This window comes from Bubalus kerabau, chromosome 13, assembly GCF_029407905.1.
Source record: "Bubalus kerabau isolate K-KA32 ecotype Philippines breed swamp buffalo chromosome 13, PCC_UOA_SB_1v2, whole genome shotgun sequence".
In the NCBI taxonomy this organism is placed as follows: Eukaryota; Metazoa; Chordata; class Mammalia; order Artiodactyla; family Bovidae; genus Bubalus; species Bubalus kerabau.
In genome coordinates this window covers 65,684,375-65,698,114 of record NC_073636.1, presented here as the reverse complement: position 1 = coordinate 65,698,114, position 13,740 = coordinate 65,684,375, and the positions used below count along the sequence as shown (strand labels likewise).

General features: G+C 46.0%; 1 protein-coding gene across 2 annotated transcripts in view; it reads right to left on the bottom strand.

The window, feature by feature from the left end:
• CNBD2 (cyclic nucleotide binding domain containing 2) overlaps positions 1-13,740 on the bottom strand; it is a 49,958-nt gene that overhangs the window by 22,605 nt on the left and 13,613 nt on the right. For both annotated transcript variants that reach the window (XM_055544930.1, XM_055544931.1), the window contains exons 5-7: positions 7,666-7,822; positions 6,994-7,145; positions 4,929-5,067 (exon numbers count right to left, since the gene is read on the bottom strand). In XM_055544930.1, the coding sequence (XP_055400905.1) occupies positions 4,929-5,067; positions 6,994-7,145; positions 7,666-7,822 (448 nt within the window). The remainder of the gene's footprint in view (positions 1-4,928; positions 5,068-6,993; positions 7,146-7,665; positions 7,823-13,740) is intronic.

Sequence of the window (13,740 nt, the reverse complement as noted above, 5' to 3'; positions counted from 1 at the left end):
GAGAACCACTGGATAGATGATGACTGAGTGGCGTGAGCCTGTGCTAAACTAACCTCATCCTCACAGACAGTGAAGTAAGTACACAGTCTCATTTTACAGATGAAGAAATGAAGGCTCAACCAGAGTAAGAACTTTCTGTTAGTCAGGATGTCATTATCATGCTGATTAAAGGAAGTCTTGAATTTATACCCCTCGCCACTCATCTCCCTCATCTTTCCTGGCTATATAGTATCAAAAGAGCTTAGAGTTAACTGGGGGGACACATGGCCTTCCTGGCTTTGGAGGCGATCACCCCAGAATTTTAGGAAAGAGGAAGCAGAAATCAGGGAGGAGAAGGAATAGTGAATTACTCAGGTTGGCCTTCCCAGGTGGTGCTAGTAGTTAAGAACCTGCCTGCCAATGCAGGAGATATAAGAGATGTAGGTGTGATCCCTGGGTCAGGAAGATCCCCTGGAGAAGGAAATGGCAACCCACTCCATAGTCTTGCCTGGAGAATCCCATGGACAGAGGAGCCTGGCGGGCTACAGTCCATAGGACTTCACAGAGCCGGACATGACTGAAGCAACTCAGCACACAGGTTGGCCTCAGGGCTCTCCCCTACCAGTTCCTCCTCTAGGCCCTCTCCCACCTCTCCTCACTTGACAATAGGATTCTCCAAACTTACCAAACTATTCCCCGCCCTCCACTGGCAAGGACCTCACCCTCATACTCACCCTCTTCTGGGTCAGATTCTGTGCATTCAAATCCCCCTTCAGTGTTAAGCGTGTAGAGGCCAGGAGCCAAACACTACGTTTCCCAAGCTCCCCTGCGGCTCAGGCTCTGGATGTGATTTTTTTTTTTTATTCTTGTATTTATTTATTTTGGGCTGTGCTGGGGCTTTGTTGCTGTGTGCAGACTTTCTCTAGCTGCAGTGTGCGGGCTTCTCATTGCAGTGGCTTCTCTTGTTTTGGAGCACAAGCTCTCAGGTGGGTGGGCTTCAGTGGTTGTGGCACATGGGCTTAGTCACCCTGCGGCATGTGGGATCTTCTCAGACCAGGGATCGAACCTGTGTCCCTGGCATTGGCAGACGGATTCCTAACCACTGGACCATCAGGGAAGTCCCTGGATGTGATTTAGCTTCCACCAATCCAGTGAACCCAGGCAAGGCTTGGTTATGGAACTGAGGGACATCCACTTTGTCAGTGGAGACACTGGCTGTAGAGGTGATGTCCTAAACTTGGCAGCAGCAGCAAGTATCAGGGACAGTCCAGTTCTGGATTCTGGTCTGAAGCTATGTGGGAGTCATTTTCAGTCCAGAGCCTGTTTATTCAGGTCTCCCCTCACTAGTGAATCTGTTAGCCATTTAACATCCTGCTTACAGTAAATCCCTTTCCTGCTTACACTAGCTAGACTTGACTGTTCTCTGGGACTGAACACAGAGTCACAACACAAACACACTCCTGGAGCTGCTCAAACAACCGGCTCTTGGGTAAAGGGTATGCATGTCTATACATTCTACTGTTATGAAGAGTGCGTTACACACAATTTATAAACAGTAGTAAACTGTACCACACTCTTATTGGAAATTCCATATAGCCAACTGATTCTCACAGAACACTTTCGTTGATATTGGCTGAACTCATATGCCTTTGGCTGGTCTGTAGTCACAGTTCAACCATGATTTGACAAATTAAGTTACGTGCCAAACTACTCTTTTCCCCAAATAATTAATAAGTCTGACTTGTAATCCACTGGTAAATTATTTCTCACCCTCATATAAATTATATTCATTACACTGAGACCTCTTTCAGTTTTAACACTATGTATATTGACTTTCCTGGTGGCTCAGTGGTAAAGAACCCACCTGCCAATGCAGGAGATGCAGGTTTGATCCCTGGGTCAGGAAGATGCCCTGGAGAAGGAAATGGCAACCCACTCCAGTATCCTTGCCTGGATCCCATGGACAGAGGAGCCTGGTGGGCTACAGTCCAGAGGGTCGCAAAAGAGTTGGATGTGACTTTGAGACTAAATAACACTATGCATATCAGAACTTCACCTCTTCATCATGATGAATCTATGATGAGTCTTTCTTAAATACTGGAAAAACATTTCCTTAATTTTGTTCTCTTTACAATGTAACAGCTAGAGACCCAGCCCACTGTGGAATTTAATCTGCATTATAAATATTTTTTGTATAGCTTTCTTAAGACAGTCAGCAAAGTCATAAATCAAGACCTGACTTAAGAGTGTCTGCCTATTTCCCTTGCATATGTACTTCCACTATGGCTGATTTTCAGCTACCAGTAGGAAGTCACTGAACACGGAATTGAGAAGAGATGTGTACAGTGGTTTAGATTTCCACCATACGGATATGACAGGCAAAAGTAACCTCAAGCGCACAGATAATAGTAAAATGAATAACGCCCGGGAATGATACGTTTTTCAGTATTAATAGCCTTGTTTTCAATATAATATACTTAATTGTAATTAAATAAATAAATTCCTGAGAACTTAACAATCAGCTCTCACCGGCCAGGAGGAGCCAGCTCCAGCACACAACCAATCTTGACCCCTGATTTTGTCCACGGGCCCTATATTTCAAGGCTCATCCCCCACCTCACCTTCTCCAGGAAGCCCTCCTAAGAGCCTTCGGCCTTTAAAGAGTTTCCTATTCACAAAGTTTGCACTAATTGCTTGGTAACTGGCACTGACAACTTTGTCTACACACAGAATCTAGTGGAAAATATATATAAGGAGACAGAACCAGCCTTTTCCACCTTTGTACCCCTCCAGCGCCTGAACCGATGTGTCATGACCTTGGCAAAAACTTGCCAAATGTTTGTGCTGGTTTAACATGTAAACCACAGGTATATGGGAAATACTAAAAGTCCAGGGGCAGAGTTCTGGCTCTGCTACTTACTAGCTGGGTGGCCTTTCCTAAGGCATCTTACCCTCAGCTTCCTCAGCTGTAAACTTGGAATAATAAATCCTTCCTGGTAGAGCTCTGGTGAAGATTTATGGTGGAATGGTACTTGATACATGGCTATTCATCAAAGCACTGTTTGAAACAGCAAGTGTTGAGATAACCTAAATATCCATCAATTAGGGGACTGATTAGATAAATTAAAATACAACCATACAGTAAAATACTACACAATGTTAAGAGAGAAGGAGTAAGTTCTTTAGGTGCTGATATGGAACAACCTACAGAAACACTTATAAATGAAACAGCAAAGTGCAGAGAGTCTGTATACGGTGATGTGACTTATGAAAAAAAGGAAAAACCACCCACATGCATTTGCCTGTGTACACAGACAACGTGTGCAGAACAGAGACACAAGAAACTCGTGCCAGGGGTGGTCTGTGAGGAGGGATTGTCTGGGGAAGAGAAGGGAAAGGGAGACATCACTCTTGTGAGTATTTTGAATTTTGAACCATGTGAAGTACTACCTATTCCAAAGTAAACCAAAACAAGATTAATGACGCTAGTAGAACTCCCAGCACAAGAGTGAAGAGCCCCTCCCCCCAAAGTGGTGGTTTTGATGATGAGGATGTTGGTGGTGATAACGAGCTACTCAGGGGTTTGAGCAGAGTCAACAGTTGACAGAAAGGTGGACTCAAGTCAATCCCAAGCCCCAGCTTCCGGGAAAAGGAGCCTTGGGGTCAGACAGACCTGGGTTCAACCCTGCCTCTGCCCCTGATCAACCGCGTGAACTTGAACAAGCCACTTAACACCGTCCCTTTCATGTCTATAAAATAGGAATGATGACAATAGCAACATCCTTTGGTTACACAGTAAACACACAATAAATTTTAAATTTTCTTTTCATTATCAACCAACAGAGAAGTTGGCAAAGGACATAAAGCAATTTGCAAAATACAAAATTTAGATAGTAAACAAATAGGATTAATCTCATTAGTAATCAGAAAAACTATGTAAATTAAATTCTCAAAGAGGTAGTAACCGTACCTATTAAATTATTGCAAAAGACAGAATTTACATAGTAAACAGGATTAACCTCACTAATAATCTAAAAGAATATATATGTTAAATCCTCAAAGAGGTAGTAACTGTCACCTATTAAATTAAAAAAACCTTTGAAAGCATGACTGGCAGAGCCTGGTGGCGCTGGCAAAGCTGTATGTTGCTGGGAGCTAGAGAAAGTGGAGCCCTCCTTCTGGAAAGCAATTTGCTCTGAGAGTCAAAAAAATGGTGATTCTAAGAAATATCACTTTTGAAAATCTATTCTGAGGGAATGAGCTCATTTTCTCTTCTTCCTGGGAAGTTTTATAATATGGTCATTATCACTTTTACAATTTTAAGATTATAATTTTTAAAAGTGATCTGGAATCCTTAAAATTTAATTGCCAAATACATAATTTAAATATGTATCTGTAAATAAACACCTAGATGAGCTCAAGGAAAGAGAACCCAACACTTGCCTTCTTTCTAATGGAACAGCTCTGTATCTTAACGATCACAGAAACCCTCTGAGGGTGGGAGGCCAAAGCGTGTCCTTTGCTTGTTTAAACTCGGACGTGCGTATGTGCTTAGTCACTCGGTTGTGACTCTTTGCGACCCCATGGACTGAAGCCATTAGGGTCCTTTGTCCAAGGAATTTTCCAAGGAACTAGGATGTGGGCGCTCAGAAAAGGATGTGTTGGGACTTCCCTGGTGGTCTAGTGGTTGGGAACTCACCTTCCAATGCAGGGGGAGGGGCTCAATCCCTGCTCAGGGAACAAAGATCCCACATGCCTCATGGCCAAAAGACCAAAACATTAAAAAAGAAAAGAAACAATATTGTGACAAATTCAATAAAGACTTTTAAAAAATGGTCAAAAAAAAAAGGACATATTACAAACCAGGGCTCCACCCGATCACCTGGCCACAGGACGCCAGATTAGCCATGCTCTCCTTAGCTTCACCACCCCCGCCGCAGACCTCTCACCTCACAGACAAACATGATGGAGGACGATTCTATAAAGTCCTTTGAGATCAGCTGCCCGTAGGAGAACTTCTCTACCTTCCCGAGGACTACAAGCTTCCAGAGCGTCTCATCGGACCAGGAGTGAAACAGGTCCATCTTCCTGAGGGGAAAAGCCTGTGAGACTTCCTCACTGTCCGTCACGGCAGAGGCCTAGCACTTGGAGATTTCCAGAAAGGGAGTGTGTGCTCCTGCTCTGGCAAAGGCCTGAGGTGGACAACTTCGTACCCATCCTGCTCGCTAGCCCCGCCTGCAGCGGCCTCCTGGCACTTGTTCTTTGCTCTCCTGCCCCCTTCTTCTCAAGGCCCTGCCCTCCAACTGCTCCCCTCCCTGCACCTCAGAGGCACCTGAGCTTTTGGGGCTTTGCTTCTCTTTTGATCCTCTCTCCAGAAGCTTCTTCCAGCTGAATCCCCCACTCACCTGGCTACCACTAAACTGCTCCCATTCCAAGGAATACCCAAGAGTTCCTCACTTCAGCTGTCCTCTCTCCCAGCCCAGCAGTCCAGGCCCTGCCTCTGGTTTGGGCAGCTCATTCCAACCCATCTCCCTCCTCCAGTCTACTGACTGCCGGTCCTCAGCCCTGGGCCAGGGGATGGCGGAGGTCAGGACCATCTTCTTTTGGCTTGTTGGTGCCCTAAGGTGGAAGGCCCACCCCGCGATGACCACCCCTTCTTTGACCTCAAACCTAGTATACCATAAATCATGGGGTTGCCTTCCCTCATAGGTGGCCCCACTGGGCTGCTAATAAGCATCACAGATCTTTTCTCAGCTCCAAATTATGAGCTCAGAACTCGGGTGACTCAGGCCTCAAGCTGGGGGTGGGGGCAATGAGCTCCATCGGGGCATCAAAGGGGAACAGGGTTGGCACCATGTCCAAGGAAGAGAAGGGTCCGGAGACAAGGAGGAAAGTGGGGCCACCAGAGAAGGAGCTCCTCCTGGGCCAAGACTGGGCCACACACTTCCCATGAACATGGCACTGGATTCTTACAATGACCTCGGAGAGAGGAATCCTGATTCCCACTTTCCAAGGCAGGAGACGAAAGCCCAGGGAAGTGAAGTGACCTATTGAGAGTCCTGGGGCAGATAAACCTAAGAGCTGTGATTAGAACATGGCCCTATTTTTTCTTCCACTGTATGAAAATATGAACTGCCCCTCCCTTCAGGACTGAGTCCGCCCTTGAAGGGCTGCAGCCCCTTCATGAGGGTGCCTCTCTTAGCTCCAGCCCACAGAGGCCAGAGCCCTCTGCCCATCACACTTCTCTCTGCCCCTGCATCCCTACAACCTGTATTCTTGGTGCCAGCATGGATGCTGCAATTGATTTTCACTCTTTTCCTCAAGGCGAGGAACTAAAGATAATTGGATAAGCACCTGTCTGTGCCTGGCACTGTGACAACAGAGAGAAGATGATGGTGAAGAAGGCAGAGGTCTGTCCTTGCCACCGAGCTGCTTGCTTACTGTCTGATGGCGCAAGAATTATAGTTTGGATGGGGCTTTAAGGAAACACAGGGTGTGATAGAGGCACCCACTCTATTCTGGGGTGCAGGGAGGTGGCCTTGGTGAGGGAGGCGGGGCAGTGAAGCCTGGGGACTTCTAAGTCAGACATTCTGGACACATCACCATCCTGAGCTTCGCTTCCTTCACTATGAACTGGGGAGAATGAGAAACAACACCGTGGGATTTAAAGTTTACATGAGAAAAAGTGGGTGGTGCAAAGGGCTGAGCGCCCCATCTCCCAACAAGTGTGCAAAGCATGTTACCATTCCATTAAGAAAGGGATATTTGAGCTGTGGCCTGAAGGTATGAGCACCCCATCAAGTGTGCAAAGCATGTTACCATCTCATTAAGAAAGGGAAATTTGAGCTGCGGCCTGAAGATATAGTAGGAGTTTGCTAGACAGAAAAGTTGAAGTTGGGTGGGAGGTCCCAAAGAGCATTTCAGGCAGAGAGAATGGCACCCAGTGTTCCCAATCAGGCCGAGGACAAAGGTACCTAAGAAATACAGGAGGAAGATGCTGGCTGGTGGAGTTACCTAAAAAATTCAAACCGAAGCTGAGCATCCTTTTTAACTTCTTGGTCCAGCTTATTCGCCAGGAAATCCTCTCGGTCAACAACCAAGAACTCCGTTTCTTCCATACAGACCACGGTGGCCCTTCTCACTGTGGAGCTAAGAGAGCCCATTTCCTGTTGAATGGACAGGAACACAGGCAAATGAGAGGCACTCTGAGCTTTCTGTCTGCAGCCTTGACCACCTCTTCCCCGCTTCCATCTCCCCCTAGAAATCTCTCCTCCCCAGAATGCGGGTTCCTTGGCCCATCCTGTGCCCCTGCTCACTCCCTGCTGCTGTGGATCGACCCCCTGCTCCTCCACCACCCACTGCCATATGCTGCCTGTGGAAAAAGAGGCAACCAGGCTTGACCAAGGCAGGGAAAAGAAGCTGGAGAGGCCTCGCTGAGGGCTCACTGCATCTCTGGGGGTTACAGAGGGAACATACTCCTTAAAACATCACAGATGAAGTGGTCGGACTTGGACTTTACCAGGCCCAACTCAATCGGCATTTGACAGGTGAGGGCGTGGTGACCCACAACACGGCAGGGACACTCACAAAGTAGAAGGCAGGACTGGGCCTGGCCTGGGGGTTCCAGCAGGAGTCCTGTCACCCCCAGCCCCTCCCCAGGAGGGCAGACCCTTCCCCTGTGCTCACCCCGAAACAGCTGCCCTTTTGCAGCAACGTTGGGTGGGGCTCCAGGAAGGCACTGCTGCCGTCCTCGTCCTCCGTCACGGCCACCGTGCCCAGGTAAATAAAATAAAAGCTGTTGCCCCTCTGGCCCTTCTTGACGATCACACGCCTGCGACCAAACCTGGGGAAAGACCATGGCCGGTTGGTCCTGTAGCAACACAGAGTCTGGTCCCCTCAAGGAGGAGATCTAGATGGTCTGCTCTTTGTTCTGGAGTGTGAAGGCACAGACGGGCTTCCCAGGTGGTACTAGTGATAAAGAACCCACCTGCCAATGCAGGAGACCTAAGAGACTCGGGTTCGATCCCTGGGTCAGGAAGATCCCCTGGAAGAGGACATAGCAACCCATGCCAGTATTCTTGCCTGGAGAATTCCAAGGACAGAGGAGCCTGGCGGGCTGCAGTCCATAGGGTCGCAAAGAGTTGGACATGACTGAAGTGACTGAGCACACACGCACACCTGAAAACACAGATGGGGCTAGAGGGACCTCAGAACTGCCCAGCGCCAGCTCCATCAAGCTTGACCTCTTCACTAACATGTGTCCAGTTCCCACCTCCATTAGATGGAAGCTTCAGGAGAATACAGCCTTTGTCAGTCTGCTTAGGCGTTGAAGTAAATGCTCAATGAATGGTCATTGAATAAATGAATGAACAACTGCTGGAAGCAATGAATGAGTAGCTAAATGATTAAGAGCACTGGCTTTAGAGTCAAACTAGGATCCAAATCCTGGTTCTGCCCTTAGCTGTGTGATAGTAGGTAACTCACATCCCCTCTCTGAGCCTCAGTTTCTCCTGTCTGTAAAATGGAGATGAGCATATATAGAAAGAGATGGATAAAGAGATGGATCATTTATTATGATCCCTAACAGCTCACTATGGACGGAGGTTTGTGACATTGTACAGGAGGCAGGGATCAAGACCATCCCCATGGAAAAGAAATGCAAAGAAGCAAAATGGCTGTCTGAGGAGGCCTTACAAATAGCTGTGAAAAGAAGAGAAGCAAAAGCAAAGGAGAAAAGGAAAGATATAAACATCTAAATACAGAGTTCCAAGGAATAGCAAGAAGAGATAAGAAAGCCTTCCTCAGCGATCAATGCAAAGAAATAGAGGAAAACAACAGAATGGGAAAGACGAGAGATCTCTTCAAGAAAATTAGAGATACCAAGGGAACATTTCATGCAAAGATGGGCACAATAAAGGACAGAAATGGTATGGACCTAACAGAAGCAGAAGATATTAAGAAGAGGTGGCAAGAATACACAGAAGAACTGTACAAAAAAGATCTTCACGACCCAGATAATCATGATGGTGTGATCACTCACCTAGAGCCAGATATCCTGGAATGTGAAGTCAAGTGGGCCTTAGAAAGCATCACTACGAACAAAGCTAGTGGAGGTGATGGAATTCCAGTTGAGCTATTTCAAATCCTGAAATATGATGCTGTGAAAGTGCTGCACTCAATATGCCAGCACATTTGGAAAACTCAGCAGTGGCCACAGGACTGGAAAAGGTCAGTTTTCATTCCAATCCCAAAGAAAGGCAATGCCAAAGAATGCTCAAACTACCACACAATTGCACTCATCTCACATGCTAGTAAAGTAATGCTCAAAATTCTCCAAGCCAGGCTTCAGCAATACGTGAACTGTGAACTTCCATATGTTCAAGCTGGTTTTAGAAAAGGCAGAGGAACCAGAGACCAAATTGCCAACATTTGCTGGATCATCGAAAAAACAAGAGAGTTCCAGAAAAACATCTATTTCTGCTTTATTGACTATGCCAAAGCCTTTGACTGTGTGGATCACAATAAACTGTGGAAAATTCTGAAAGAGATGGGAATCCCAGACCACCTGACCTGCCTCTTGAGAAATCTGTATGCAGGTCAGGAAGCAACAGTTAGAACTGGACATGGAACAACAGACTGGTTCCAAATAGGAAAAGGAGTACGTCAAGGCTGTATATTGTCACCCTGCTTATTTAACTTATATGCAGAGTACATCATGAGAAACGCTGGGCTGGAAGAAGCACAAGCTGGAATCAAGATTGCCGGGAGAAATATCAATAACCTCAGATATGCAGATGACACCACCCTTATGGCAGAAAGTGAAGAGGAACTAAAAAGCCTCTTGATGAAGGTGAAAGAGGAGAGTGAAAAAGTTGGCTTAAAACTCAACATTCAGAAAACAAAGATCATGGCATCTGGTCCTATCACTTTATGGGAAATAGATGGGGAAACGGTGGAAACACTGTCAGACTTTATTTTTGGGGGCTCCAAAATCCCTGCAGATGGTGATTGCAGCCATGAAATTAAAAGACGCTTACTCCTTGGAAGAAAAGTTATGACCAACCTAGATAGCACATTGAAAAGCAGAGACATTACTTTGCCAACAAAGGTCTGTCTAGTCAAGGCTATGGTTTTTCCTGTGGTCATGTATGGATGTGAGAGTTGGACTGTGAAGAAAACTGAGTGCTGAAGAATTGATGCTTTTGAACTGTGGTGTTGGAGAAGACTCTTGAGAGTCCCTTGGACTGCAAGGAGATCCAACCAGTCCATTCTGAAGGAGATCAGCCCTGGGATTTCTTTAGAAGGAATGATGCTAAAGCTGGAACTCCAGTACTTTGGCCACCTCATGTGAAGAGTTGACTCACTGGAAAAGACTCTGATGCTGGGAGGGATTGGGGGCAGGAGGAGAAGGGGACGACAGAGGATGAGATGGCTGGATGGCATCACTGACTCGATGGACATGAGTCTGAGTGAACTCCGGGAGTTGGTGATGGACAGGGAGGCCTGGCGTGCTTGGATTCATGGGGTTGCAAAGAGTTGGACACGACTGAGCGACTGAACTGAACTGAACTGAATAGCTCACTACCCAACTAAGAACTTTTAGAGCAGAGGTAGCCAGGTTCAAAGCAAACTAAGAGTTCTTAAGCTCAGAGGAGGATAGTTTCTATATTTCAAATGCAAGTTCAGACCACACCTCTTTTAATATTTATTCATCCATTCAATAAGTTAGACAAATACCAGTGGTGTCTACCAGGCATAGTGATTAAGGACACAAATCTTGTTCTCAAAATTACAGTTAAGTACAGGAAGTAAATAAGATTTTAAAATGCTTTAAAATGAGAATTCCCTGGTGGTTCAGCGGTTAGGACTTTATACTTTCACTGCCTGGGTTCAGTCCATGGTCAAGGAACCAAGATCCTGCAAGCTGCAAGGCATGGCCAAAAAAAAAATTTACTTTAGGAGAGGCTAATTCAGAAGCACAGAGAAAGGGCACTTAACCCAATTTAGGAAGACCAGAGAGGCCTCTAGGATAGTGAGTGGAGTCATCCAGGGCGACAGAGAGATGGAAGAGACTCCTAGGCAGAGGGACCACCATGTCCAAAGGCAGAGAGAGCTGGAAGCCTGCACATTCAGAGAAACAGCAGTAAGCTCCAGCAGAGGGGACAATGTACAAACCAGAGGCTTCATCAACAGAGGAAAGAGGAGACGGCCCAGATAACAGTGACTAGATTGGAGAAGGCAGACATATTCAGACGGGAAAGAAGACTCTGGGGATAAGAGAACACAGGCCAGGCTTTATTCCAGGGTAGACCCTCAGAGATCATCCAGCTCATCCAACATTTGGCAGGTGAAGAAAGATCTCTCTTGTAGCAGATATCTGTTTCCTTTTTTTTTTTTTTTTTTTTGCTGTCCAGCATCTGGTCACCGTTTTCCACCAGCTGATTTTTGGTTTTCCTTGTTTAATTTATTTTTGGCTGTGCTAGGTCTTTGTTTCAGTGCTGGACTTCCCCTTGCAGTGGCTTCTCTTTTTGTGGAGCATTGTGGAGCATTCTCATTCTTGTGTGCTTCTTTGGAGCACTGGCTCAGTTGTGGCATACGGGCTAAATTGTTCCACAGCATGTGGGATCTTCCTGGACCAGGGATCCCACACAGAACAGAGACTGTCCACTGCATTAGCAGGCAGATTCCTAACCACTCAACCACCAGGGAAGTCCAGCCCTGATTTTACTTTAGGGGAAACACCTTTTCTTGACTCTCAGGCAATCAGAACATCACTGACCAATTGGTGATTCAAGTGAGGTCAATGTGGTTCAAAAAAAACTAATCCCAAGGCTCTGACTTAACTGGGAAGAGGTAACTCCTTTGTCCAATGGACTGAACTTGGACAGATGGAAGCTTGGAGCTGTGGCTGTTGTAGGGGCTGGCTACATGAAGTGGGAGTCTCAGCCAGAGACCTTCCTTTGCATTCGTATTTGCATAAGCTGCTTATGCAAATGAAGTGCCAAGAGATGGAGAGAGACAGACACAGACTGTGGGTCACTGGTGACACTAAGCCCCTGGATCCAGCTGAGTCTGAAGCTGGAGGACTATCCCAGGACTTTCAGATATATGAGCCATCAACACATTTCCCTAGGCTGGATTTTTCACTGTCACTTTCTAGTGGAAGAATCCTATTTGATCTGCTAACCCCCAGTCTCAGAAATAACAAGCAACCAGCAGAGAGCTTTAATAATCATGACTTCCTGATGTTCACAAAAAACCTGGAGATTTCATATTATTGTCTTCATTTCCCCCATGGGAACTGTAGGCTCAGAAAGGTTAAGTGGCTTGCCTAAGGTCACACCAGGGCAGATGGGACATTAAATTCCAGAGCTTCTGGGCCTGTGCTTCTTTTTCTTTCTGTGACACCATTCTGCCTGCTATCGAATCTTACAGTTAAGACAGCAGTGATACCCTCTCTTCTCCCCTGGACTGGAGCAAAGAACATGGTTCCCCCTGCCTGCAATGTCCTGTTTACAACTCCACCTGTAAAATCTACCTGCTCAAACGCTACCTCTTCTGTGAAACTCCCTTGGCCACGTCAGCTGGAAGGTTACCTCCCTTCCCTGGCTTTTATTATCTGTGAGATGGACCCTGCATTGGTAATGAAGGGTCCATTTAGTTAGTGGTGGTTATGCCCTAGACTGTGACCTCTACGAAGCTTCCTTCATAGAACACAAACCTATAGTGAGTTTGCTGCTACTGCTAAGTCGATTCAGTCGTGTCCAACTCTGTGCGACTCCATAGACGGCAGCCCACCAGGCTCCCCCGTCCCTGGGATTCTCCAGGCAAGAACACTGGAGTGGGTTGCCATTTCCTTCTCCAATGCATGAAAGTGAAAAGTGAAAGTGAAGTCGCTCAGTCGTGACCAACTCTTAGCGACCCCATGGACTGCAGCTTACCAGGCTCCTCTGCCCATGGGATTTTCCAGGCAAGAGTACTGGAGTGGGGTGCCATTGCCTTAAGATTTTCAAGACAAGTCTTACCTCAAATATTCTACTAGGCTGCCCCCCTGAGGCCACTGAAATTTCCTGGAAATAATGTGGAAATACCACAAAAGCACCTCTTAGGCTTCTCTATGACAAGGGATTTACTCGGTCCTTTCTTTGTGTCATGGACCAACTGACAATCTGGTGAATGCTTCACAAAACAATGTTTTAAATGTATAAAAGAAAATATAGCAGAATTACAGTTAACAAAAATCTAAGTTTGTGATACAGCAATATATCTGCCTCTTTCTGCAAAACAAGAGCTAGCAACAGACCTAATAACTACCATCTTTTCAAAGATGTGATAAATGTAAATTGGCTTTTGAGAAATCTGCAACAGCTTAAATATGTGATAATATCTCTAAGTTCTTTTGGTTAAAAAAATTATATAGTGGTTTGTTACCTACATTCATGACTGAAGGAAATGATAAATTTAAGAGGGCAATGAAAAAAGATATAATATTTTTTCTCATTCAAGTTCACAGACCCTTCCCTAGTTGTTCCTACCTGGATGAAGTACCTCATCTGTGATCCCTTCTGGCTTTTAAGGTCTGAATTTGAGTCTCAGCTCTGCTACTTATTTAGGGGGTGAACTCAGATGAGTCATTCCCCTCACTTTGCCAACAAAGGTCCATCTAGTCAAACCTATAGTTTTCCCAGTAGTCGGGTGTGAGAGTTGGACTATAAAGAAGGCTGACCACCAATGAATTGATGCTTTCAAATTGTGGTGCTG